This window comes from Caretta caretta, chromosome 9 (genome assembly GCF_965140235.1).
Source record: "Caretta caretta isolate rCarCar2 chromosome 9, rCarCar1.hap1, whole genome shotgun sequence".
NCBI lineage: Eukaryota > Metazoa > Chordata > Testudines > Cheloniidae > Caretta > Caretta caretta.
In genome coordinates, this window is record NC_134214.1 from 57,181,337 (window position 1) to 57,207,152 (window position 25,816).

The window sequence follows — 25,816 nt, forward strand, 5'->3', positions numbered from 1 at the left end:
GTAAGGCTGGATGTAAAGGAAATCAGAAACATCACTGGCTTATTAGCTACTCACAGCTACTGTAAGATCCCTCAATGTACGCAGCACCCTACATATCGTTATGGGCCAAGCAGCACAGGGAGGTGCGTCCCAGTTATTGTCATACCTTCCTCATTCCCACTACAAGTGTGTTTTTGCCTGTGATGGGAAGAACGAAGTATGTGATCAGCCTACACTTGCAGCTTTAGGCCCTAGAAATGGCATTTACTGCAAAATAAAGTTTTGAGCAGACATTTAGACAAATGGGGTGAGCAGTCAGCATTTGTATTTTTAAAATATCCTACGCTCACTGCACTTCCCAATTTAGACCCCTTTAGGGAGTCTCGGCACAAATGGTTCCATAGGATTGAAACAGAAAGTTCTCTGCTATGTGCCAGTAAACGTGAGCGCCAGCTGTGGTGTTCTCTACGTTCCTCCATCCACCAACTGCAACGCTTACTGATCACATGCATTCATGTGACAGGTCCAGAGGAAGCAGCTCCTGTTCCAAAGCCCACCCCCTATCAGTAACAGATTGAATGATTTTTGGAGAAATCCTGTCTGTTGGCCCTCAACCAAACAGTCTGAAGCCAGCCACTGTGCAAGTTTCCACCACAGACTCCACTCTCCCCCCCACATCACCCTTTGCTATTCAGTCTTCACTCTCTCTGCATCACATTGCCAATGCATGTTAACTCTCCCCCAGAGCTCTCTGTTCCAGTCCTTGAGTCCTGCCCTTCTGTACCCGCCCTCACTACACACTCTTATGCCAATGCACAAGCATCACAGGGGAGGGAATTCTATAGGCAGCCATAATACAAAGTGTGCAGATCTGCAAGAGTCTACACGCACACCTGTACAAGTTGTTTTTGCCTTTCTTTTAATAAAAAGTGATCTTCAAGATCTCAGACAAATGTGCAGCTGAGCTCCAGAGGACGTCTCCCCTCATTTGGGCAGCTTTTGCAGAGTCTCCACTCAACACCGCAGCTCTCAATGGGGACAGCTATACCTCCCTAATGAGGATCACTAAAGCACTGCTCCTTCACCAGCCTGTAGCTTTGCTGGAGAAGATATAGCAGAGTAACATTCTGTTTCTTCTCCCCCTTTCCATTGCCAGTGCAGAGAGTAATGAGACACTGAGCCATGGAGGGTAACCACCTTGCCAGTCCTGTTTGTTTTGCAATATGCAGGATTAGGAGTTGCTCTTTTTTCAAGCCACCTACTCTTTTGGGGGTCCAACAGGGCAGACCAAAACTTGATCTAAACCTCTCCTTTACATTCCAAGAGGCTTAGGACACAACATCCTGAGCATCTTAGCACTGACAAGTCCAGGTGCATTTCACCAGCACCATTTCTATTGTATCAGTGTTCTAGCTGTACAGGTCTTGCAGGCTGCTTTCAACCACTTCCTACATCTACTTTGGCTTGCTACTAATTTCCAAAAGCTTACAAGTGAAGTTCTACCCAGAGATTCTCAGGTTTATCTTCCCTGTTACTTCAGTACCCTTGTAGATGGCTTGATATCTATGGGTGAAGAACACAAGTACTAAGTATTACAGGAGGCAGAGGGACATGGAAAAATAAAAATTGAGGTGAAAGCTAAGATTACATAGCTAAGATTACAGAGTTTATGTCCCAGCTCTGACTTTGTACAGTCTTGGGCAAGTCACTTCTCTTGTGTGCCTCAATCCTCAGCAGGGAAATGGGAACAGCAACTGCAAGGTTAATCGCAAAGTTTGTTATCAGGTCCCTGTGTACACTGCAGCAAGCTAGACTTGAATTCTGTGGTGCTATAGTGTGGCAAACTGACTGGAAATTCTGTAACAGCTTCATTTAATTATACAGGTGGATTTTATTGAATTCAATAGGAAAGTGAATACTACAAGCAATAGTATAACCCCATGATATTCTATATTTCCTTTTGTGCTACTCTACATTTCCAGTATGCTAATTATCTGCATAATCAACATCATTATGAAGGAATCTAGGTGAGAGAGGCAGGGTGAAAGCTTTCCATGCTCAGGAGGCAGTTTAGGATCGTTGGATAAGCATATTAGCAGAATTTTATTGTGGATCACTTGAGCAGAAACAGAGCGTTGCTATTAAGCTGTCATTAGGAGTCAAAATTTAACTGAAATGAATGGGGGCAGTTAATCGCTCAAAGTTATTGTTTCCATGTTACCTGAGACTACGGACAGTCTCTTTATATTCAGTTCATATTTTTAACATCCCCTTGAAAGATTTTCAATATGGAAGTTGAGACTGGAGCAAGATCTGTGACAAAGGATGGATTCTAAAAGAAATTCTCCAGTCTCAGAACAGCAGACTACATCAGGCTGTGTTTATGACTGTCAAGTGCTTAGATGTGCCCAGCTCTAGAAAGGCTACATACTCCTGAGGTGTCAAAATACAAACTAGTCCTGCTGAAGAGAAGCGTATCAATGTTCAGGTAGGAGGAGTTCCCAACACAGCTCTGCACAAGCTATTACAAAGTATGCATGCATTTTTCTCTCCAAACACCACTTTCCTCCCTACTTAGGGGAACTCTTTCCAAGGATGGGAGTGGAGTCTGACTAGGGACTTGGAAGATTGTCTGTATGAAATTTTAGTTTGCACTGACTTTGCTAGTGCTTTTAACGTAGCCTGTTGTAAAAATAAGCAAATATCTAGATGAGTTGATTACATGGAAGATCTCTGCATACCCCTGGTTGAAAACCACTGATTTAAAGCCAACAACAAGAGTGTTTACAAGGGAGAGACGAGACTGGTTAGACAGCCCCTTCTGACTATATGTATCTTACCAGCTGTGCAGCCAAGATACTGGAGAATTCGCTGTTCATGGCATATGGAAGTGCTGTCTGTGCTCTTGAACCATACGTAGTCTGAAATCTCTTTTTGATTTCATTCAGGAAACTGAAGGCTCTGGAACGTTCAAAGTTCTAAAAGTAAAAAAAAAAAAAAAATATTCACAGCAGGCAGAAAACTGCAAGTCACCCAACACTGTTCTAGTTAGGGAACTGTGGGATAGGTCGCCTACAGAAAAACTTAAGATATGCAACCATTTAGAGACCCTCCAACTTTTATCAAACATGAACAACCGCGCTGCGCATAACCCTGCAAAAGCCTTGCTACCTCTTCCTCTTAATCTCTTTGTTAAGGGCAGTCACTTTAATATCAGTCTGTTTCTTGCTGGATACCCACTGGAATCAGGCATACAAAGCTCAAAAGCAAGCCTGTGCTTCATTTACTTTTTAAGGGGAAACAAAGACAACAGACTTCACAGCCTCCATTTGTACCTTCTTCCACAGTTGAGGGTAAAGCTTAAGTGTACTGTACTAATAACTAAGGATGCCTTAGAGATGACTGCAGAGTGAAAGTCACCTGATCCTTGTAGGTTTATTGTACTGGTCCTGCTGAGAAAGCTGGGTGAATCTTACCAACCTTCCCCTTCCCCTCCCCCACAGGTTTTCACTTGCAAGTAGAAAGCAGCAGGGGAAGTTGGTGTGGTGGGAAGGAGACACTGTCACCCCCCATACATACACCAGCTGGATATTGAGGTAGACTGAACTCAAATATTTGAACTTTGACTTTAAATAGAGGGGCCCATGTTCTGAGTTACACCAGTGTAAATATGCAGGAATGCCACTAAAGAAAACAGCCCCATGGATTTGTGCCCATTATTGATTTTCATGGATAAGCACAGAGGAAAAAAGCTATCATTTGCAGGCTGTATGCATAGTAGCGTTATCCAAAATACTTACATCATCTGTGATACATAGGTATATAATCCGGTCTTGGCAGATATAATGAAATAGATAACTGCAAAAAGGGGGAAAAAAAACAAGACTCCATGAACTGCTGTAGAAGACCCCAATGTCTGATGTGTTCGAACAGCTATCTGCCAGACACACTCAAATTAAGGAGTGGAGCAACTTGCAGCCACCCTACAGAAAAGAAACAGATCCCAGCATGCAATGCTCCATCTTGATCACAGCATGTTTCTTCTGGGATCTTTGTATTGTAACCTGCATAGAACTAAAGATAACAGCTGTGGGCAGTGGGTACATGTTGGTATCCCAGTGGCTATATGTGGCTCACAGCCCACATTTGGGCACCCCTGGATTAATAGCCAACTGGGGCAATGCCTAACTGCAGATGTATTAAAGTTATGCACTGTACTGATCATTTAACATACCAAGGTAAAACCATCAAGGGACTTCCACAGATTGTGTATTCAATCTTATCAGCCAAAGTATAAAGCAAACAATCATGCCTACCAAAGTAAGACAACATAAATTCCTTGAAAAAGTATAGGAGTACTTGTGGCACCTTAGAGACTAACCAATTTATTTGAGCATGAGCTTTCGTGCGAAAGCTCATGCTCAAATAAATTGGTTAGTCTCTAAGGTGCCACAAGTACTCCTTTTCTTTTTGCGAATACAGACTAACACGGCTGTTACTCTGAAACTTGAAAAAGTATAGCTAGTGTGTCCACACAGTAATTTGCTTAATGAAGCAATGAAATTTCCATTGTAAACTCTTCTGGCCCAGGTCTCAAGTTGCAGTGTGGGAGGTCTAGGTTGGCTATTAGGAAAAACTATTTCACTAGGAGAGTAGTGAAGTACAGGAATTGGGTTACCTAGGGAGGTGGTGGAATCTCCATCCTTAGAGGCTTTTAAGGCCCAGCTTGACAAAGCCCTGGCTGGGATGATTTAGTTGGGGTTGGTCCTGCTTTCAGCAGGGGGTTGGACTAGATGAGGTCTCTTCCAACCCTAATCTTCCATGATTCTCTAGCACAAGGAGGCAAGTTCATGATTCAGCTCTCTGGGTGCTACCACGACAGAAGTTGTATCAATAACCCAGTTAATGTTTTTACTAAACCAATTTCAAATGCACATGATCCACAGGCCTCCATCAGCTGCTTACACAAACAGCTCTATGGTGATTGGCATCCTCTGACTGCTACGCTGCATTTAACTAACTGTGGAACTCCTTGGAAATAGCGAGCAGCCACATTGCTCTAAGACTTGCATTCATTCTTAATTTTTTGATTTGCACCTAGACTGACACACTTAAGCAAGCCTGATGTTCTGCATTATTAAACACCTACAATGAGTAAAACAGCAGTGTTCTTCCCAGGTTTTAGAAAGGCATCTTAGTAATACTTTTGAATTATTATACAGCCTCTTTCATCTAAGGATCTAAAAAACAATTGACAAGCCTTTAATTAAGTCTCACAACATTCCTGAGAGATGCAGTCTACCTAGTACAATTTGTCCAGTTCTGCCTCACCTGTGTGTTTGCGTGCACACTCTGATAGATCCCCATTAGGAGTTCTGGACATGGTTAAGATTTTTACTGGTGAGATTGTGAGCCCCTAAAAGCCCAACCCTATTCCCAAAACGGGAATAAACCCCATCCCTTCTATGTCAGAAGCCTCCTTCATGGCAGCAGCAGAGACTGGATAGCATCGGGAAGTCCAGGTGCTAAACAGCATTAGGTAGGGACCCCTGAAACCACAGTGTGTTTGCTTCAGGAGTGGGGTGCAGCAAGATCAGGCATTCACTCCTAAAGTTCTGCATTAATGGGGGCACACCAGGCTTCAGCTATTTTCTCTGAGTTTGTTTTTGGTTTAGAAACAGAAACTCCAGACATTCAGGCACAGGGGAAGAGCATTCCCAGGTCTCCCTGTCTATGGGGGCGAGGACGCTGGGCAGAAACACCCCAAAGATTCTACAGCCAGTGGAAAGTAACTACCTAAGGTCTGAATGCTAAGCCCTCTCCTCAGGCCACCTCAGCTGCCCTGCTCAGGTGACCTCAAGTTCCACAGCTGGACAGAACTGAACTGCATCTTCCCAGCCCCAAGCCATGATCTTTGCTCTGTCCCAGGGGAGGGAAGGAATTGCCCGCTCCCAAGTAGGGGAGCAGGGCTGTTTGGAGGATTTTGAACACAAGTAAGAAGACGTCACACCTTCCAAACACCCTTCAAAAGGAGGTGTATGGAATTAGAGCCAATCTGCCCATTTCCTTCTCCCGTGGAAGGACAGCAGGACAGAGGAGTGCCAATCTAGGGGTGGTTCTCCCCATTTTGTTATGGGCATACAAACACTGCAGAGTTAGATTGCTAGGACGGAACCCCTGTGATTCTGGCTGGGGAGGCGGTTTCATACTGAATGCAGAGTGTGGCTAGTCACAGTGCTGCCCAATAGCTCCAAGCCCGCACTGTGCATTATCCTACTGCAGTAGTTTAGAAAGTTTGGGAAATGCAGTTCACCCCATTCAAGCGAAGTGTTTAACAAAGCAATAATCTTCCCTTGCCCCAGTTATAGGCACCCACCCCCCAGCTGATATCTTCAGTCACTTCCAAGATTAGCTCCCTCAAGGCCTGGGGTATATACACTCCTGCTGCATGTCACATGTAACCCATAGCACACTTGGGAAGCAGACATGTCTGCTAGTAATCATTATCCCTTATCTGAGCTCCCTGAGCAGTTGAGACAGACTGTCAAGCCAAGATCCTCTCTATCAGGAATTAGCCCAATTAGCATGCATCAAATATACTAATGGAGGCACACCTAGCCAACTGCCCAGCTTGGTTTTAAGTAGAAACTAAGGATTGGAGTAAGGAATGTGAGCTGTCCTCAAGATTAAGATTTAGTATTTTTGTAAAAATTGAAAACTGCCAAGCAGATACTAGGCCAACTCAGTGGGACACATCCCTAAAATACAACACTTTGCAGTGCTCCCAGTCAAAGTCCTCCCCAGTTAGAGCTATAATTTGTGGGATTCCTACAAATTTTGTTGGACAGCCTGTGTGTAACAATGGAGCAGGCAGGTCCAGCCAGTTGTTACCTGAAAGCACACTTGGAATCCTAAAGTGCACCAAGGATAACAAGTTTTGGACCCATGGCCTTTGACAGTATGAGGGAAAGTCTGGGTTACTCTAGATTAGAGATCTAGATTTGAGATGCAATTGAAATGAAACACCCTGAACTTTGGGAAACCATCCACCTGACCTTTGCCATTGCGGTTCATCCATAGTTCTGTGCCTGGCAGTTTGGGTCATGCACTGTTGTATTCAGCATATTTTAGGAAAGGTTAAATAAATCTATAGTAAAGCCTTATGCGACACAGATTTTTCTCTCCATGGCCCAAAGCCAAAATTGCACATAATCAGTCACACCCTTCTGGCCTCCCCCATTGCTGATGACTATTTCTGTGAATATCCAAGGAATCTCAGACTCCTAGTACAAAGATCCTCCTAGCGATACCAGAGGATAATACCAACTCCACTAGTGTCTTAGAGGGATCAGTCTCCAAGAACTGCCTGAGGAATGAGATATCTTAAATGTATTGGTAGCCAAGAAGTGTCAGCAATCAGTGCAGCAAACCTGGTGCCCTTACACTCTGCATAACTGCAAGTACAGCCCAGGGCATCCCATGTTCAGCACCATTTCAGAAAGTGTGGTTAGATCAATTACTCATCTTTCAATCTTGACATGTGATGTCTTAATCCAACTATTTCTCAGAGCTTCACAGGGCATTCAAGACCTGAATTTTTAACATAAGAAACAAGGTGGGTGGGAGCAATGCCCTTTTCAGGTCTCAATACCTCACTAAGTAGCCATGGCCCAAACTCAGTTTCTCCCCACAGGAGGTCCCTTCTCTCCCCCTTCTCCACAACCCCAGAAAACAAAGCATTACTCACTTTCCATGTGAGTAGGTGAGTTTGTTGTTCTCTGATGGTATCCTTGCCAGGATCTGCTCCGTCACCTCCAGGAAATTTCCTCCACACCAGGCATGTTTGGCAAGGATGGTCGTGCCTCTGGCAACAACAGCAAACAGGATGGCCATTGCTTCACACTAGCTAGAGACACAATACACACAGGATGAGGGGACTCATAACACGTCCTCTATGGTTCCCTCTCAGCAGAGCACAGTAATTCCATTTTAACAGCTCCTCTCAATTTTTGGCATAGAGGGCAGGGAAGGAGTAAGACTGTTCAATATTTCTACCGGATGCCACTACCTGCAGCCCATCTTTCTTCCTCTTCCCCAGGCACCACTCAATAAGATAGGTAGAAGTATGCTGACCTCTCTACAAGATTCCAGTTTGATACAGGTCATGCATCATGGGACTACATGCAGTTAATTTGTTGCAAAGGAGTTTGCTTCTAGGTAACTAAGTTTTCAATTCTCACAGGAGAGTCACAATTTCACATTTCCCAAGTTAGAATTGCACACGACTTGCTACATACAATGGAAAGACCATCTCAGACTGTAAGCTTTTTGGGGCAAAGGCTAGCCCCCTGTCTCATAACAGACAAGGGGAGCACAACATTAGCAGCAAGACTATGATTATTGTACCAGTAGTGGTCACAATGCACCAGCACCCGTTCTAATGCATGCACACAAATCTCTGTGGGTTAGCTGGTTGTTTTAAAGAGGTTTCCTGATTTTAGTAAATTATGGATTCAAAGTACAGGAGAGACACCAGCAGCTTACAGTTCTGGAACTGCCATATACATTTCCCCAGTAGCATCCCTTGGTCTGGCAGTTAATGAAGTACATATGCTTTAGTCAAATCAAATATCAACATGCATGGACTCCCACAACAAAACATTCACAGCATGCCATTCTGCATCTTTTAAAATTAGATTGAATGTTCCTCAGACTGCATCCCTTGGTGGGAAGATAACCACGTATCCTCACATCCTATGAATATATCAAATTCAGTCTGCGGCAGGGTTTAAGCATTCAAGCAACTGGGGCTATGCTCAGTCTATCAAGACAGTAGAGAAGTACTTGTTAGCTGATGAGACAGCAGACTGTGTTAATCAGTGGAATATCAGCACTTTAGTCTGCAGTCAGAGACCCAATATTTAAAAGATGGAACCCCATGTTAGGCTGCAGCAGTGACATCTGCTCAGGTGGTTTCTCTGACCAGCCAATTCCAGTACATCCATAAGCCTCTTTTCTGCTTAGAGCAGATGTAAAGGGAACGCCTCCTGACCCTGCAAGGGAGCCTACTATTTTTCATTTTCCACCTGGAGAGTTCCAATGTCATCCATCTTGTACTCAGCCACTGAAACAAATCCTGTGTGCATCACCATGGATTTGAACTTGGGAAGCACGGGTGGCAGAGCCAGAGGACTGTGTGCGAAAGTGACTGGGATGACTGGAAGGTCAGCGTTGAGAATGCCAAGGGATCAAATCCCTGTTCAGACTGGAAGCAGGATTGTGCTAGTTTCCCTGGCACTTTCCTTTCAGTGGGGATGAGGTGTTTTATTCTAGGCCTTAAACTGTAAAAGGCCAAGAAAAGGCACCAAATTACAGCACTTTCAGCGCTAGCCTCCTTGCCCATAAACCCAGCATCTACCATTTCAGTGGACTGTTGTGATAACTGGGCCTACAAATTGACCCTAATTGTGAGTTCCACTGTAAAAAGTGATTCAAAGTTCATAAAATATCACACCACCACCAAATGATGGGAAAAGGTTCAAAAGAGACAAAGACTGAATTAATCCAAACAAAGAGGCCTACGGATACAATTCCAGAACTGTGTTAAAATCATGCCTGGTATACAAGAACAGTGAGACCACAACTGGTGTGTCAGAAGTTAGACCTAACTGGTAAACAAAATAATGACGGGATGGGTATTCTACCCATTGCTCTCTTTTGGGGTCCTTAAAAGAAAAGTTTCAGAGTAGCAGCCATGTTAGTCTGTATTCGCAAAAAAAAAAAAAAAAAAGAGTACTTGTGGCACCTTAGAGACAAACAAATTTATTTGAGCATAAGCTTTCGTGAGCTACAGCTCACTTCATCGGATGCATTCAGTGGAAAATACCAGTTGGAGAACACTTCAATCTCTCTGGTCCGTAATCGAGTGAAAAAAAAAAAAAAAGCTCACGAAAGCTTATGCTCAAATAAATTTGTTAGTCTCTAAGGTGCCACAAGTACTCCTTTTCTTAAAAGGAAAGACTTTTTTTGGGAAAAAAGGAGGAGGATACCGCAACTCTGGCTGACTGAAAAAAGGGGAGTGAGCTTCACCATGTTGGCTGCTGCCCCCATTGTCTCTTGGACCCCCAGATCATCTTCATCCTAACCTGAGAGATGTCCTGACAGAGGACTCCGATGACATCAGTACCTCCACCTCTACCAGCTGCAGCTAAACCCAACTACCACCTGGGATGTGAGTCAGTGCAGTGGCTGAATGGTTAAGTTACTCAACTACAACCCCAAAAGTTGTGCTTTTGAGTCTCACTTGATCTCACACTGAAAGGCCATCTCCAGTTCACACAGTGGCCAAATGATCCAGCGGGTTACGGCAGCCAAGGCAGTTGGATGTGCTGCTGGCCACATTACTCCCTTGGGTACCATTGGCTATGAAACTGACATGTCTTAATCACATAAGCCCCATGAGCCATTGGCTTGGGGAAACTTTAACCTGGGATGTAAGACTGTCACTTGCTGCATGCTCGTTCCCCTCCCCCCCCCCATTTTCTTCCCCTCTTTATTTCTTCTCTTTTTCCTTCTGCCTAATTAGAGTCTGGCTTGGCTAGCCACGACTGTATATTTTGCAAGCCTGTGACCAGAGGGGCAGCTAAATGCAATGATCTAAACAGCCTGATGCTAATACAAGTTTGCCAGGTCTTGAGGTGGCTGATCAGACCATGTGCTGTGCCTGGGTTTTTCAGCAGTGAGCGTCAACACCAGAGACAGCAGCTGCGTTTTCTATCTTTACTGTTCTTTTCTCTTCCGTCCTGTCTCTCATTTTGTCATTTAGGAAACTAGATCGGACTTTAACAACAACACTTCCTCCATCTCAGCTAACTTCTTCTCTTTTCCCTAGAAAGTACTGTTATCTTGGATGCCATCTGAAAGAGGGTCAAATAAGGTTTCTTTTCCTTTCTGAAGACTCTCTAGAGCTCAAGGGAAAGGCAACAAGGGTTACTGTTAAAATGAAAACCTTATTTAATACTTTACATACATTTCAAATGCTTTAACTGCCCCCCCCACCTTTAATAAAAGATTAAAAGAATGTTTCATGGTGTGTTTGCCATGGTACAAAGCAGGCTGAGGTCACTGGATACCAAACCTTGTTTAAACTGTTTAATGTTGGACAATTTCAGGGTCATGTTAACACCTTTAACTCTTTAGGCCCACATATTCCATCTCAGTTAATAAAACAGGACTCCATCTACAGCACGAAAATAAGCCATTCCTGACAATAGCGGTAGGTACCAGATTCCCAACAGAAGCATTGAAAACTGCTGGTTTCGTCCCTTCTGCATTATGTACACTGTTACAAGAAACAAGCATTGAATTTGAAACTTGGTACCAACTGTTGTTTACAGCAACAGACCACTTCCCTAGCACAGGGGTAGGCAACCTGTGGCACGCGTGCCAAAGGAGGCACGCGAGCTGATTTTCAGTGGCACTCACACTGCACGGGTCCTGGCCACCGGTCCGGGGGGCTCTGCATTTAAATTTAATTTTAAATGAAGCTTCCTAAACATTTTAAAAACCTTATTTACTTTACAAACAACAATAGTTTACTTATATATTAAAGACTTATAGAAAGAGATCTTCTAAAAATGTTAAAATGTATTACTGGCACGCAAAACCTTAAATTAGAGTGAATAAATGAAGCCTTGGCACACCACTTCTGAAAGCTTGCTGACCCTTGCCCTAGCATATACAGAGCTACTGAGACTTGAAATGACTCCATGCAATCAAGGATCACATCAGTATCCATCATAGGTGGCAGCATGGACAAAACAACCTGATACGACCTGCACTTCAGCAACCTCTTTTTGGCCAGCACTTTCCCCACCAGGTGCAGAGTCATTATGCATGAAAACAGGAGAAAGACACATACAGAGGAAGTAGCAGACACCAGACCATAAAGCAGCCTTTAACTTTTGGACCCAGAAAGCATATACTGAAAGAACTATCACCACCTTTTTATCAAGTCAAGCCCTGGTCTGCTCTAGCAATATGGGCATAAAATGACATTTTTTTTTTTTTTTTTTACTTAATTCTGCACATGGGCTTATATTTGATGTTTGTGATATCCCCACTCAGGATCAAGGTTCCACTGGGTCAGCCACTGTAGAGACAGAGATATAGTTCTGTCCTGGTAATCATACTTGCTGAATCTCACTTCAGATTAGATGGTGAGTATGCCTATAGTAGGCATGTGAGAAAGCAGGAAGAAGGGCAATGATGCTAAGACCACAGTGTTACACAGGTTAGTTATTCCATAGCTTAGTGGTTTGAAATCTGAGAGAGTTGATCTCATTGTATTAAAGAGTGCTGAGTGCCATGCAAGCTTGCCAACTCATGATGGCATCACAAGAAATGTGTCATGAGGAGGGATTTGAAGAATAGGGTAGTGGATTTATGGATTAAGTCAGAAATGGCATTCCATGCTGAAAATCAGCAAAAACAGCAGAGAGACATTTGTGGGAACAGACAGGTGTTCAAGCCTGCATCACTGGCAAAGCTAATGTGATAGGTACGGCACAAGAGCAGATAAGCAGGAGAGCAGAGCAATGAAAGGTTTAGAGCACTCCAGGCTGCTGAAGCAGACTTTCAGAGAAAGAGGGCAAATCAGATATGCTATTAAATGGAAGAGCTTACAAACCCGAGTCCCAGAGAAGACACCCTGAATTGATGAAATTGCAGATGCACAAGAGCTGCCCACACTCACTTTCCCTTGGCCTCTTACATGAAAACAGAGGAATAAGCAGGGCAGGGCGAAGGGCACTCCAGCATGCGTCAGCCAGTCACAGCACTATTTCCCTCCAGTGCCCTTGCGTTCACTGAATTTGCCTCTTTCACTTCCCTCTTGGTCTATGATAGGGAATCTTCAGACCCAAATTAATGGGCTTTCAGCATCACCACCCGCTAGAGGTGGAGGGCTAGTCTTACTCCTGCTGCTCCTTTGCTCTGCACTGGTTGCTCAAAGCAGAACTAATTAGGGTCTCTGAATGACTGCAACTTGATACATACGTTTACCAGCTGCACTGGTGTCCTTCTTGCTTCTTTAAGCTGTGCTGATGGGCTCCCCACTTCCCCATGCCACTTTACATTTCAAGAAGTGCTTGTATTTGCCTCAGTCACCCCCACCTGTCATTCTTACCCCTAGAGGGAACAGCCTGGTTAGGATATAAATCTAGGCTTAAGCAGTAGGACTGACATCCCATTAATAAACTTTCATGAAGCCTTTTTTGCAGCTTCCTTCTCCATGCAACAGTACTGCACAGTCACTCACTGTTGGCTTTTCAGCATTAGCCCCGCTACCTGCATAGCATCCAGCAAGCTTCCCGCTTATCCTCACTGTGCAGCTGTTTTGTCTACTTATGTAGCTTCAAGGCCCTATCAGCTTGAGGAAGTGAGCAAGCTCGCTCTCAGGGGCTTTGAATGCTTCTCTCTCAGCATGCACTGTTCTCATCTCTGATTTGCAAGAAAAAGGCTAGCCAAAAAGGACAAAAGCTACAGTGACCTTTTTCTGTTTGCCATCATCTTTGCAGAGATATTTTCCCCAATATTATAGATAGCACATCTGTGATCATGGCATGTAAGACTCGATATTGTCCTTTAAAGAAATAAGACTCTTCTCTCATTACTTCATCCATCTTCTCTAACAGAACTGCAGTTTTATTAAACGTGCAGGAACACTTCAAGGATAGAACGCTTTGTTTAGTAAGGTTCCCTAAAAGCTCAAGTAGCCTTAACTCCTGTCATGATCCCTTAACAGGTTATTGCTTTCTTCCTCTATGTCGGGCAGATAAATTGGCATCTGCAGCACAGACGTTCAAGATTCTTTTGCAGGATGAAACAAACACACACTTATGAAATGGAAGCACTTGTACAAAAAAAAATTAAATAAATAAAAAAAACAAACAAACATACCCACAGGGCATTTCACTTATGATCAGTGTAGGGGACTGACTAGGAGTCAGGACTCATGGTTCTGGCCATTCTATCAATTTACACCTTAACCTTTTTTCTAAGGGCATGGCTACACTTGCAGATGTAGAGCTCTTTGAATTAAACCCACCTTCAGAGAGCACAGTAGGGAAAGCGCTGCAGTCTGTCCACACTGACAGCTGCAAGCGCACTGGCATGGCCACATTTGTGGCATTTGCAGCGGCATTGGGAGCAGTGCGTTATGGGCAGCTATCCCACAGAGCACCTCTTCCCATTCTGATGCTATGGCTTGTGGGAAGGGGGCGGGTCCTGTCCCAATGCCCCGTGATGCATCAGTTCACATCCCAGCAATCCCTGTGCTTCTATCCACATTTGGCGCCATCTTTCAAGATTTTCTGTACTGTGTGCGCGGTCTTCCCTTTTGGTCTGCAGGAATGGGGCCCGAACTGCTGAGGAGTATGATGATGAGTCTCACCAGCACGTCATGTTTGGCAGTCAAGTTATTCCTTATGATGCAAAATGACAATGAGGGCTCCAACGATATCGACTCGAGTAATGCACATGACATGAGCGTGTCCGTGAATGCCACAAGCAAACTCACCACCGTGGAACACTGCTTTTGGGCTTGGGAAACAAGCACTGAGTGGTGGGATCACATTGTCATGCAAGTCTGGGATGACGAGCAGTGGCTGCAGAACTTTCAGATGAGAAAAGCCACTGTCATGGGACTGTGTGAGCAGCTTGCCCCCACCCTGCCGTGCAAGGACACAAGATTGAGAGCTGCCCTGACAGTGGAGAAGTGGGTGGCTATTGCAATCTGGAAGTTGGCAACTCCAGACAGCTACCGATCAGTCGCTAATGGGTTTGGAGTGGGAAAGTCGACTGTTGGAATTGTGTTGATGCAAGTTTGCAGGGCCATTAATCGAATCCTGCTCAGAAGAACCACGACTCTGGGTAACGTGCATGACATTGTGGATGGCTTTGCACAAATGGATTTCCCTAACTGTGGAGGGCTGATAGATGGCACACACATTCCAATTCTGGCACCAGCCCACCTAGCCTCCGAGTACGTTAATCGGAAGGGGTATTCCTCTATGGTTCTCCAGGTGCTTGTGGATAACCGTGGGCATTTCATTGACATTAACGCAGGCTGGCCTGGAAAGGTGCATGACACACACATCTTTTGGAACACTGGCCTGTTCAGGAAGCTGCAACCTGGGACTTTTTTCCCCAGACCAGAAGATCACTGTAGGGGAAGTCGAAATGCCCACTGTGATCCTTGGAAACCCCACTTACCCTTTAATGCCGTGGCTCATGAAACCCTACACAGGGAGCCTTGACAGCAGCAAGGAGCAGTTCAACAAGAGGCTGAGCAGAATGACTGTGGAGTGTGCTTTTGGCCATTTAAAGGGCCGCTGGCGCTCTCTGTATGAGAAGCTGGACCTGGCCAATGACAGCATCCCCGCGGTTATATCCGCGTGCTGTACCCTCCATAACATTTGTGAAGGGAAGGGTGAACGATTCACTCAGGCATGGAACTTGGAGGTTCAACACCTGGAGGCTGAATTTGAACAGTCAGAGAGCAGGGCTATTAGAGGGGCCCAATGTGGGGCTGCAAGGATTAGGGATGCCTTGAGGGAGCAATTTGAGGCTGAAAGCCACCAGTAATGTCTGCTTCCCTGCATGGGAGCAAAGTGCAGTGGTTCCAATGTTAGTAGGAATCTGTGTTTGCTTCACTGACTTGCAGTGCCTGTTTCTTTCCTGGGCTAAGGTATCTTTTACTTTATGCAATAATAAAGAATGTTTTCAAAGCCAAAAAATCCATTTATTGAAAAGAAACACAACTGCTTGGGAAACAAAGGGCAAGGGGGTGGGGTGGGGAATGGTACAATCACAGATTTGCGTATGTCCTTTTATCAAACTCAGCCTTCCTGTCTGGAGTGCTGTGCAATGAGTGCTGCACTTCAGGATCGCTATACTGCATGGTGATGGGGGTTGAGTGCAGTGGGTAAGGGTCATAGTTTTCAGGGCTGGGTGGTGAAGCTACAGGCGTTGGAGGCAGCTGGTGGGGGTAAGAACCCGGATGTTGGGGAAAGTGGGTTGGAGGTGACACGGGGGCACAAGGGAAAGAGTTTTGGGACAAGGGGGCTCAGACATGGTAGTGCTCCACCTGCATGGCTACGAGCGCCTGGATTGAGTCCACTTGGCGCTCCATTATGCTTATCAGCCAATCCGTGCTTTGCTGCCGCAGCACCATGCTTTTGTGCCAGCGCTCCTCATTCTGCTGACGGATCCTCCTTTCACTGTCCCACCACTCCTGCACTTTTTGATTTTCATTACTTGAATGCTGCATTACTTCATGCAGCATGTCTTCCTTGCTTCTATGTGGCCTCTTTCTGATTCTTTGGAGTCTTTCAGCTGGTGATAGCATGGATGGCTGAGATCTCAAGGTTGCATCTGTAAAGGAAAAATGCAACACTTAACAGAGGCAGCATTGTTCACACTAGACAGAGCAATGATTCCCCTGTACTTAAGGGCAAGCACAGTCTACACAATAGCATAATTTGCCCGTCCCAAAGCAAGAGCACATAACCCACGGGGGCCCCAAAATAGTGAGTAAGCACAGGGTCAAGCGTGACTGGGGGGAGGGATAGCTCAGTGGTTTGAGCATTGGCCTGCTTAACCCAGGGTTGTGAGTTCAATCCTTGAGGGGGCCATTTAGGGATCTGGGGCAAAAAATATTGGGGATTGGTCCTGCTTTGAGCAGGGGGTTGGACTAGATGATCTCCTGAGGTCCCTTCCAACTCTGATATTCTATGACTGATTGTTTCACGGCTGTACTGTCCTCTGGGTTTCTGTGCCTTGGGGAGAGCCAACAGCAGCAATGGGCCTCTATACTGAACACTGTCCCCACATTTTCCACAGGAGTTCGTCCTTGAAGATCTCGCTGCTGACGGTAACCTGGGAAGCAAGGGAGGGTCTTCTACTGCAATGCGGCTTCCTCCCTGGCCCATATGCAGCTTGCCTGTGTGCAGCAATGGTCCCCCCCACCCCTCACGGCACAGTGCCATGGACAAGTTAGCCTTACTGGGACAAGGACCACAGTGGCTCTCCCGAGAAACCTTCGCAAGCGCATTGCCCAAGTTCTGGATGAGACCTCTGAAGAGATCACTGAGGCCAATTACCACAATGTGAGAGAGCACATCAATGCCCTATTCTGCATCTAGGCCTAACCCTCCTAGCCCCAAGAGCCCGCACGGAATAACTTGCTTCCCAAAACAAAAGCCACTTACCGGGAACCTCCTCTGGTGTTTGTCCTTCCCCAAGCACCGGCCACTGCGACTGGTTACTTTCCTCCTGGCTTGAGAACAGCTCCTGGCTGCATGCATCTAGGGATTCCGGGGTGTCTTCCTCCACCTCAGCACCCTTGCTCCCGCTTTGCTCCTCCTGCCTTGTTGAACTGGGCTCTGAAGTGTCCATGGTGCTACTCAGAGTGGAGGTGGGGTCGCCCCCAAGTATCGCATCCAGCTCTTTGTAGAAATGGCAGGTTGCAAGGGCAGCACCGGAGTGGCTGTTTGCCTCGCGGGCTTTGCGGTAGGCATTCCGCAGCTCCTTCACTTTAACCCTGCACTGCAGTGCGTACCGGTCATGGCCCCTTTCCATCATGTCCTTTGATATTTGCCCGAAGGTATCGTAATTCCTATGGCTGAGGTGCAGCTGGCACTGGACAGCTTCCTCCCCGCAACAACTGATGAGATCTAGCATACTGCTATTGCTCCATACTGGGGATCACCTGGTGCGTGGAGGCATGGTCACCTGGAAAGATTTGCTGAGAGCACTCCACGCCTGGCTGAGCAAACAGGAAGGGGATTTTCAAAATTCCCAGAGTTTAAAGGGCGGGTCTGATAGTTGAGGTCACCTGAGGGCAGGGCAGTAGAGTTCAAAGTGATGACCAGAGTGGCTAGAACAGGTATTGTGGGACACTTCTGGAGGCTGATCAGAGCGCACTAACAGACCAGGGCATCCACACTGGTGCTTCGGCACTCCAGCGGGGGTGCACAAAACGTTATTCCATTTGCTGAGGTGGAGTACCAGGAGCGCTCTGCGTGCCTTGCCAGTGTGGACGGGTAGTGAGCTAGTGCGCCCAGGGCTCCTTTAATGTGCTCTACCTCGCAAGTGTAGCCAAGCCCTTAGCCTCACTATGTTCATATCTCCCACCACCCTCCCGCATCTGTACAATGATCAGAATATCTATTTCACAGAAGAGATAGTAAGTTACACAGAGAAAGGCGTACAGGAATGCAGATCATCATCAGCAGCAGCAGCACTCAAATCATCATGCAGAGCAGATGGCTTAACAAGGGGTTTAAAACATATTTTCAAGGAGTCCCCATCAGCTCTTCTGCTGTTTGAGCCATATCTGATGGTAAAAACCTGAGGCGCCCTGCTTGCACTGACCTAAAAGTCACTTATGAAAGTGACTTTAGAAGCCTGACCACAACAATCTATTGCTCCTTTCTGCCAATATCTGGAAACCTACCTGCTGTAAACCAGACCTTGTTTGGCAGCGCTTTAGCCCAATACAAAAGAACTACTATTAACCCTGTAGTAGGATGATTTTGTGTTTGTATTTTGTATGATTTAGAATGAAGGATAAAGAATAATGAGATAATAATGTAGCATGTATTAAATGCACTGATGTATGATTTGACCATATCCTGCCAGCCATCCTTTTTGAATAGCAGAAAGGAATGGCTTGATACGCCATCGGTAGAGATGCATTAGCCAGAATTTCTTTGTGTCTGGATTTTAAGGGAGTAACAGACCTTTGAGAATCACCATTTTGTTGTAGGTTTAGCATTCTAAAATAAGTAAAAGAATGCCATGATTGTTTTCTTCTGCACTGCAACTTGATGTTCCTGTCCAAAATGTTCTGTGTAAATTAATTGTTTTGTGTGTGAATGAGGAATGTGTGTGTTGAGATAAGTGTGAAGGCCATCGCTGAACCAGATGGTCTAGGGAGGAACTGGAGACAGATGCAAGAGCACCAGGAGGCTGCAACAAGCCCCTACTGAAATATCAGAGGAGGGCAGATTGACTTCTCGAAAGATGAGACAGGCACCTATCAATGGGGACAAGATAACTGTAATCAAAACCAGCATGGGACAACTCCCTGAGAGAGTTGATGAAAGAAAAAGATAAAAGGATGAGAAAAACATTTAAGAAAACAAGCACTTGCCAAACAATAATTGATTACAGCAGGACGGTGCAAACCTCATTGGTCCCAATGAAGGAAAATCATTATATAAACAGGGTGCCACACTATGAAACTTTGGGTTGTCATGCCAAGACTTCCCCGAAGCATCATGTCGTGACTAACAGAACCCGGCTCTTGCTACCCGTGATCAACCTAGCTGGCCACTAGATTGTTCCGGACTCTGGACTGGTAACATCGACTGGCAGGACAGAGAGAGAGAGAGAGAGATAGCGTGTGTGCGCCTGTGCTAATTGTTGTATCTTTAATAAACACGGCACATTGCCTTTTCCCCTGAAAAAGATCCCATGTGCTTCTTATAAGCATAACAATCCCCTTCCTCCAAAAGTCTCAGAGAAATCAAGGTCCACAAACTTGCCCGTTTGCAAGGGAGTGCATCATTGTAGTCTGGTCAGACAGAAGTGCCCTTAGGTGTCTTGAGACAGACCTTTCTGGAAGAGAAGTTGCCTTGACCTCTTCCTCATCAGATTTCAAACTGGGCAAGTTAGTTTGCTTGCTCAGTTTAAATCTTTTCTCATCCAGAATTATAGAGAAGTTCTGCAGTCACACCTGACATGACATTTCTGCAGTCACACCGGACATGACATTGACAGTTACATGACATTGCACCTTTGCAGAACACCAGAGCAGGGAAGGAGATCCACACCAGAAGAGGCAAACAGACTCCACAATCAAGATGACTGTGTGGAGTCTGCTTGTTGCCTCTGGTCTGGGAAAGCATGAGTCCATGGATCTTCAGAGCACATTGCTAGAGCTGAAGAAGTTTCTTATTGAGGGTTAGAGAGTTAAAGTATTAAGAACCCCATACAGCAAGAATTCAGCCTAAGTGCAACCAGACATGGTTGAGTGCATCAGTTACCAAACAAATACCTCCCTCCACTGTACTGAAAGGCAAGAAACGGGCTTAGCCCACTGGACACATCTATCTCTTTGTATGCTGTAGTCACCAGAGTGATTTCAGAGCTGGCCACGATGATATAAAAAGGCACATGCCAGGACTGACTAAACTATAGAATCACAGAAAGTAGGGCTGGAAAGGACCACGAGAGGTCAAGTCCAGCACCCTGCAATAAGGCAGAAACAAGTAAACCCAGACCATCCCTGACAGGTGTTTGTCCAACCTGTCAAAAAAGCCTCCAATGAGGGGAATTCAAAAAAAAACAAAACATAAAAACAAAAAAACAACCCCCCCCACCCTCCCTTGGAAGCCTATTTCAGAACTTAATTACCCTTATAGCTGCTCTATACTACGAGTTTGTTGAATTTAGCAGCGTTAAATCGTATTAACCCTGCACCCGTCCACACAACGAAGCTATTTTTTTCCAACATAAAGGGCTCTTAAAATTGATTTCTGTACTCCTCCCCAATGAGGGGATTAGCGCTGAAATCGACATCACCGTTTCGAATTAGGGTTAGTGTGGATGCAATTCGACGATATTGGCCTACGGGAGCTACCCGACACTGCATCATTGTGACTGCTCTGGACAGCATTCTGAACTCGGATGCACTGGCCAGGTGTACAGAAAAAGCTCCGGGAACTTTTGAATCTCATTTCCTTTTGGCCAGGTGAGCTCATCAGCACAGGTGACCATGCAGAGCTCATCAGCACAGGTAACCGTGCAGTTCCAGAATCAAAAAAGAGCTCCAGCGTGGACCGAATAGGAGGTACTGGATCTGATCGCTGTATGGGGAGATGAATCCGTGCTATCAGAACTACGTTCCAAAAGACAAAATAACAAAACATTTCAAAAAATTTCCAAGGCCATGATGGACAGAGGCTACAGCAGGAACGCAACACAGTGCCGCGTGAAACTTAAGGAGCTCAGACAAGCGTACCAGAAAACCAAAGAATCAAACAGACGCTCCAGGACAGAGCCCCAGACATGCCGCTTCTATGCTGAGCTGCATGCAGTTCTAGGGGGGGCCGCCACCACTATCTCACCACTGTCCGTGGACTCCGATGATGGGGTACTCTACCCCATACCTGAGGATTTTGCTGACGGGGAAGATGAGGAGCAGCTTGAGGAGAGCACACAGCACACCGTTCTTCCCGACAGCCAGGATCTTTTTATCACCCTGACTGAAATACCCTCCCGACCCAACCAACCCGGGGAAGGGACCTCTGGTGAGTGTACCTTTTTAAATACAATACATAGAATCATAGAATATCAGGGTTGGAAGGGACCCCTGAAGGTCATCTAGTCCAACCCCCTGCTCGAAGCAGGACCAATTCCCAGTTAAATCATCCCAGCCAGGGCTTTGTCAAGCCTGACCTTAAAAACCTCTAAGGAAGGAGATTCTACCGCCTCCCTAGGTAACGCATTCCAGTGTTTCACCACCCTCTTAGTGAAAAAGTTTTTCCTAATATCCAATCTAAACCTCCCCCACTGCAACTTGAGACCATTACTCCTCGTTCTGTCATCTGCTACCATTGAGAACAGTCTAGAGCCATCCTCTTTGGAACCCCCTTTCAGGTAGTTGAAAGCAGCTATCAAATCCCCCCTCATTCTTCTCTTCTGCAGGCTAAACAATCCCAGCTCCCTCAGCCTCTCCTCATAACTCATGTGTTCCAGACCCCTAATCATTTTTGTTGCCCTTCGCTGGACTCTCTCCAATTTATCCACATCCTTCTTGTAGTGTGGGGCCCAAAACTGGACACAGTACTCCAGATGAGGCCTCACCAATGTCGAATAGAGGGGAACGATCACGTCCCTCGATCTGCTCGCTATGCCCCTACTTATACATCCCAAAATGCCATTGGCCTTCTTGGCAACAAGGGCACACTGCTGACTCATATCCAGCTTCTCGTCCACTGTCACCCCTAGGTCCTTTTCTGCAGAACTGCTGCCTAGCCATTCGGTCCCTAGTCTGTAGCTGTGCATTGGGTTCTTCCGTCCTAAGTGCAGGACCCTGCACTTGTCCTTATTGAACCTCATCAGATTTCTTTTGGCCCAATCCTCCAATTTGTCTAGGTCCTTCTGTATCCTATCCCTCCCCTCCAGCATATCTACCACTCCTCCCAGTTTAGTATCATCCACAAATTTGCTGAGAGTGCAATCCACACCATCCTCCAGATCATTTATGAAGATATTGAACAAAACCGGCCCCAGGACCGACCCTTGGGGCACTCCACTTGATACCGGCTGCCAACTAGACATGGAGCCATTGATCACTACCCGTTGAGCCCGACACTCTAGCCAGCTTTCTACCCACCTTATAGTGCATTCATCCAGCCCATACTCCCTTAACTTGCTGACAAGAATACTGTGGGAGACCGTGTCAAAAGCTTTGCTAAAGTCAAGAAACAATACATCCACTGCTTTCCCTTCATCCACAGAACCAGTAATCTCATCATAAAAGGCGATTAGATTAGTCAGGCATGACCTTCCCTTGGTGAATCCATGCTGGCTGTTCCTGATCACCTTCCTCTCATGCAAGTGTTTCAGGATTGATTCTTTGAGGACCTGCTCCATGATTTTTCCAGGGACTGAGGTGAGGCTGACTGGCCTGTAGTTCCCAGGATCCTCCTTCTTCCCTTTTTTAAAGATTGGCACTACATTAGCTTTTTTCCAGTCATCCGGGACTTCCCCGGTTCGCCACGAGTTTTCAAAGATAATGGCCAATGGCTCTGCAATCACAGCCGCCAATTCCTTCAGCACTCTCGGATGCAACTCGTCCGGCCCCATGGACTTGTGCACATCCAGCTTTTCTAAATAGTCCCTAACCACCTCTATCTCCACAGAGGGCTGGCCGTCTCTTCCCCATTTTGTGATGCCCAGCGCAGCAGTCTGGGAGCTGACCTTGTTAGTGAAGACAGAGGCAAAAAAAGCATTGAGTACATTAGCTTTTTCCACATCCTCTGTCACTAGGTTGCCTCCCTCATTCAGTAAGGGGCCCACACTTTCCTTGGCTTTCTTCTTGTTGCTCTTGACATCTCTCGCTAGCTGCAGCTCCAGGTGCGATTTGGCCCTCCTGATTTCATTCCTACATGCCAGAGCAATATTTTTATACTCTTCCCTGGTCATATGTCCAACCTTCCACTTCTTGTAAGCTTCTTTTTTATGTTTAAGATCCGCTAGGATTTCACTATTAAGCCAAGCTGGTCGCCTGCCATATTTACTATTCTTTCGACTCATCGGGATGGTTTGTCCCTGTAACCTCAACAGGGATTCCTTGAAATACAGCCAGCTCTCCTGGACTCCTTTCCCCTTCAAATTAGTCCCCCAGGGGATCCTGGCCATCCGTTCCCTGAGGGAGTCGAAGTCTGCTTTCCTGAAGTCCAGGGTCCATATCCTGCTGCTTATCTTTCTTCCCTGCGTCAGGATCCTGAACTCAACCAACTCATGGTCACTGCCTCCCAGATTCCCATCCACTTTTGCTTCCCCCACTAATTCTACCCGGTTTGTGAGCAGCAGGTCAAGAAAAGCGCCCCCCCTAGTTGGCTCCTCTAGCACCTTAACATGTTTTAGAAGCAAGCATTTTTTAATGATTAATTTGCCCTGAGAACTTGGGATGCATACGTGGACAGTACAGCTACTGGAAAAGTCCGTTAACGTGTCTGGGGATGGAGCGGAAATCTTCCAGGGACATCTCCATGAAGCTCTCCTGGAGGTACTCTAAAAGCCTTTGCAGAAGGTTTCTGGGGAGAGCAGCCTTATTCTGTCCTCCATGGTAGGACACTTTATCATGCCATGCTAGTAGCAAGTAATCTGGTATCATTGCATGACAAAGCCTGGCAGCGTATGGTCCCGGTGTTTGCTGGCATTCAAGCAACATCTGTTCTTTATCTCTGTGTTATCCTCAGGAGAGTGATATCGTTCATGGTAACCTGGTTGAAATACGGGAATTTAATTAAGGGGACATTCAGAGGTGGCTGTTCCTACTGGGCTCTTTGCCTGTGGCTGAAAAGAAATCCTCCCCGCAGTTAGCCAATGCGGGGGGCGGTGCATTGGCGCTGAGCTGTTCGCGTTTGGCTAGCAGGGATCTTCCCTGATACCAGCCACACCGGAGGGGGTGGGGGAGGGAGGGGTAAATCGATCATCCCAGAGAATTGGATGGGGTGGGGGGGTAGTTTGGTTTCTGCTGCTGCACCTTAATATGAAAACTGCAGCACTAAATGGCCAACTCAACGGGCTTTGCTTGGTATGGGAAAGGAGGGGACTGCTGTTATGAAGGTTGCAGAAGCCGAAAGACTATGGCTTACCATGACCGCCTGCAAGCTGAATTCTGTTGCCCGACACTGCGTGTGTTATCTCTAACACCCAAGCAGCAGGCACTCAATATAAGATGCAAAATGCGACCTTGTACCAAAATCACATGTGCTATGTAATGTGAATAGTGTTGTTCACCGTGAAAGAGTATAGTCATTGTTCTGTAAAATGTATCTTTTTAAATACTTCACTCCCTTTTTTTCCTCCCGCAGCTGCAAATGTTTCAAGCCTCCCTCCTTCACCCCAAAGGCTATCTCAGAGAAAGCGGCGAAAAAAAACCCGCACGTGCAATGAAATGTTCTCTGAGCTCATGCAGTCGTCTGGCACTGACAGAGCTCAGCAGAATGTGTGGAGGGACACAGTAGCACAATATAGGGAAGCGCCAATGAATGTGAGGAGGGAAGGGACGATACAGATGACAGGTGGAAGCAGGAAGATTAGAGGAGGCAGGATGCAAAGCTGGAGCTACTGTGGGATCAAATGGACATGATCCAGCGTCTGGTGGAGGTTCAGGAACAGCAGCAGGATCACAGACTGCTGCTGCAGCCCCTGCTTAACTGCCCTCCCTCCTCCCCAAGTTCCATAGCCTCCTCATCCAGACGCCCAAGAACGCGGGGGTGGGTGGCTCTGGGCACCCAACCAGTGCACAGCCCAAGCAACAGAAGGTTGGCATTCAACAAGTTTTGAAGTGGCCTTTTCCTTCCCTCCTATCCTCCTCCCACACCCCACCCGGGCTACCTGGTGAGTTCTCTCTCTATTTTTATAATCAATTAATAAAGAATACATGGTTTTTAAAAGACAGTGACTTTATTTCCTTTGCAAGCAAGCTGTGATTGAAGGCGGGAGGGCGGGTGGCTTACAGGGAATTAGAGTCAACGAAGGGGGTGGGTCTTCATCAAGGAGAAACAAACAGAAGTGTCACAGGGTACCCTAGCCAGTCATGAAAGTGGTTTTCAAAGCTTCTCTGATGGGCAGCGCTTCCTGCTGTGCTCTTCTAATTGCCCTGGTGTCTGGCTGCGCATATTCAGCAGCCAGGCGATTTGCCTCAACCTCCCACCCCACCATAAACATCTCCCCCTTACTCTCACAGAGATTGTGGAGCACACAGCAAGCAGCAATAACAATGGGAATATTGGTTTCGCTGAGGTGTGAGCGAGTCAGTAAACAGCGCCAGCGACCCTTTAAATGTCCAAATGCCACTCTACCACCATTCTGCACTTTCTCAGCCTATAGTTGAACAGCTCCTTACTACTGTCCAGGATGCCTGTGTATGGCTTAATGAGCCATGGAATTAAGGGGTAGGCTGGGTCCCCAAGGATAACTATAGGCATTTTAACATCCCCAACAGTTATTTTCTGGTCTGGGAAGTAAATCC

At 46.1% G+C, this 25,816-nt stretch overlaps 3 protein-coding genes across 6 annotated transcripts in view; 1 reads left to right on the forward strand and 2 right to left on the reverse strand.

Annotated features, from left to right (window-relative positions):
• LOC125642780 (SLAIN motif-containing protein-like) overlaps positions 1 to 17,256 on the forward strand; it is a 105,570-nt gene extending 88,314 nt beyond the window's left edge. For both annotated transcript variants that reach the window (XM_048864557.2, XM_048864556.2), the window contains one exon: positions 16,882 to 17,256. In XM_048864557.2, coding sequence (XP_048720514.2) covers positions 16,882 to 17,038 — 157 coding nt within the window. In that variant the 3' untranslated portion in view covers positions 17,039 to 17,256. The remainder of the gene's footprint in view (positions 1 to 16,881) is intronic.
• Positions 1 to 25,816, reverse strand: part of VAMP7 (vesicle associated membrane protein 7) — a 51,934-nt gene that overhangs the window by 12,982 nt on the left and 13,136 nt on the right. For 2 of the 3 annotated variants that reach the window (XM_048864569.2, XM_048864568.2), the window contains exons 2-4: positions 7,727 to 7,885; positions 3,780 to 3,837; positions 2,820 to 2,957 (exon numbers count right to left, since the gene is read on the reverse strand). In XM_048864569.2, the coding sequence (XP_048720526.1) occupies positions 2,820 to 2,957; positions 3,780 to 3,837; positions 7,727 to 7,872 (342 nt within the window). In that variant the 5' untranslated portion in view covers positions 7,873 to 7,885. The remainder of the gene's footprint in view (positions 1 to 2,819; positions 2,958 to 3,779; positions 3,838 to 7,726; positions 7,886 to 25,816) is intronic. The other variant, XM_048864570.2, reaches the window with a different exon arrangement.
• On the reverse strand, positions 15,620 to 17,721 carry LOC125642782 (uncharacterized). The gene is made up of 2 exons (XM_048864567.2): positions 17,250 to 17,721; positions 15,620 to 16,413 (listed from the first exon to the last, which is right to left on the reverse strand). Exons 1-2 carry the CDS (start codon positions 17,719 to 17,721, stop codon positions 16,106 to 16,108), a joined length of 780 nt encoding a protein of 259 aa, XP_048720524.1. The 3' UTR covers positions 15,620 to 16,105.

Coding starts and splice junctions, on each gene's coding strand:
- LOC125642782 (XM_048864567.2), bottom strand. CDS start 17,721: ATGCTAGATCTCATCAGTTGTTGCGGGGAGGAAGCTGTCCAGTGCCAG. Junction 16,414..17,249: donor AACACCAGAGGAGGTTCCCG/GTAAGTGGCTTT, acceptor TTTCCTTTACAG/ATGCAACCTTGAGATCTCAG.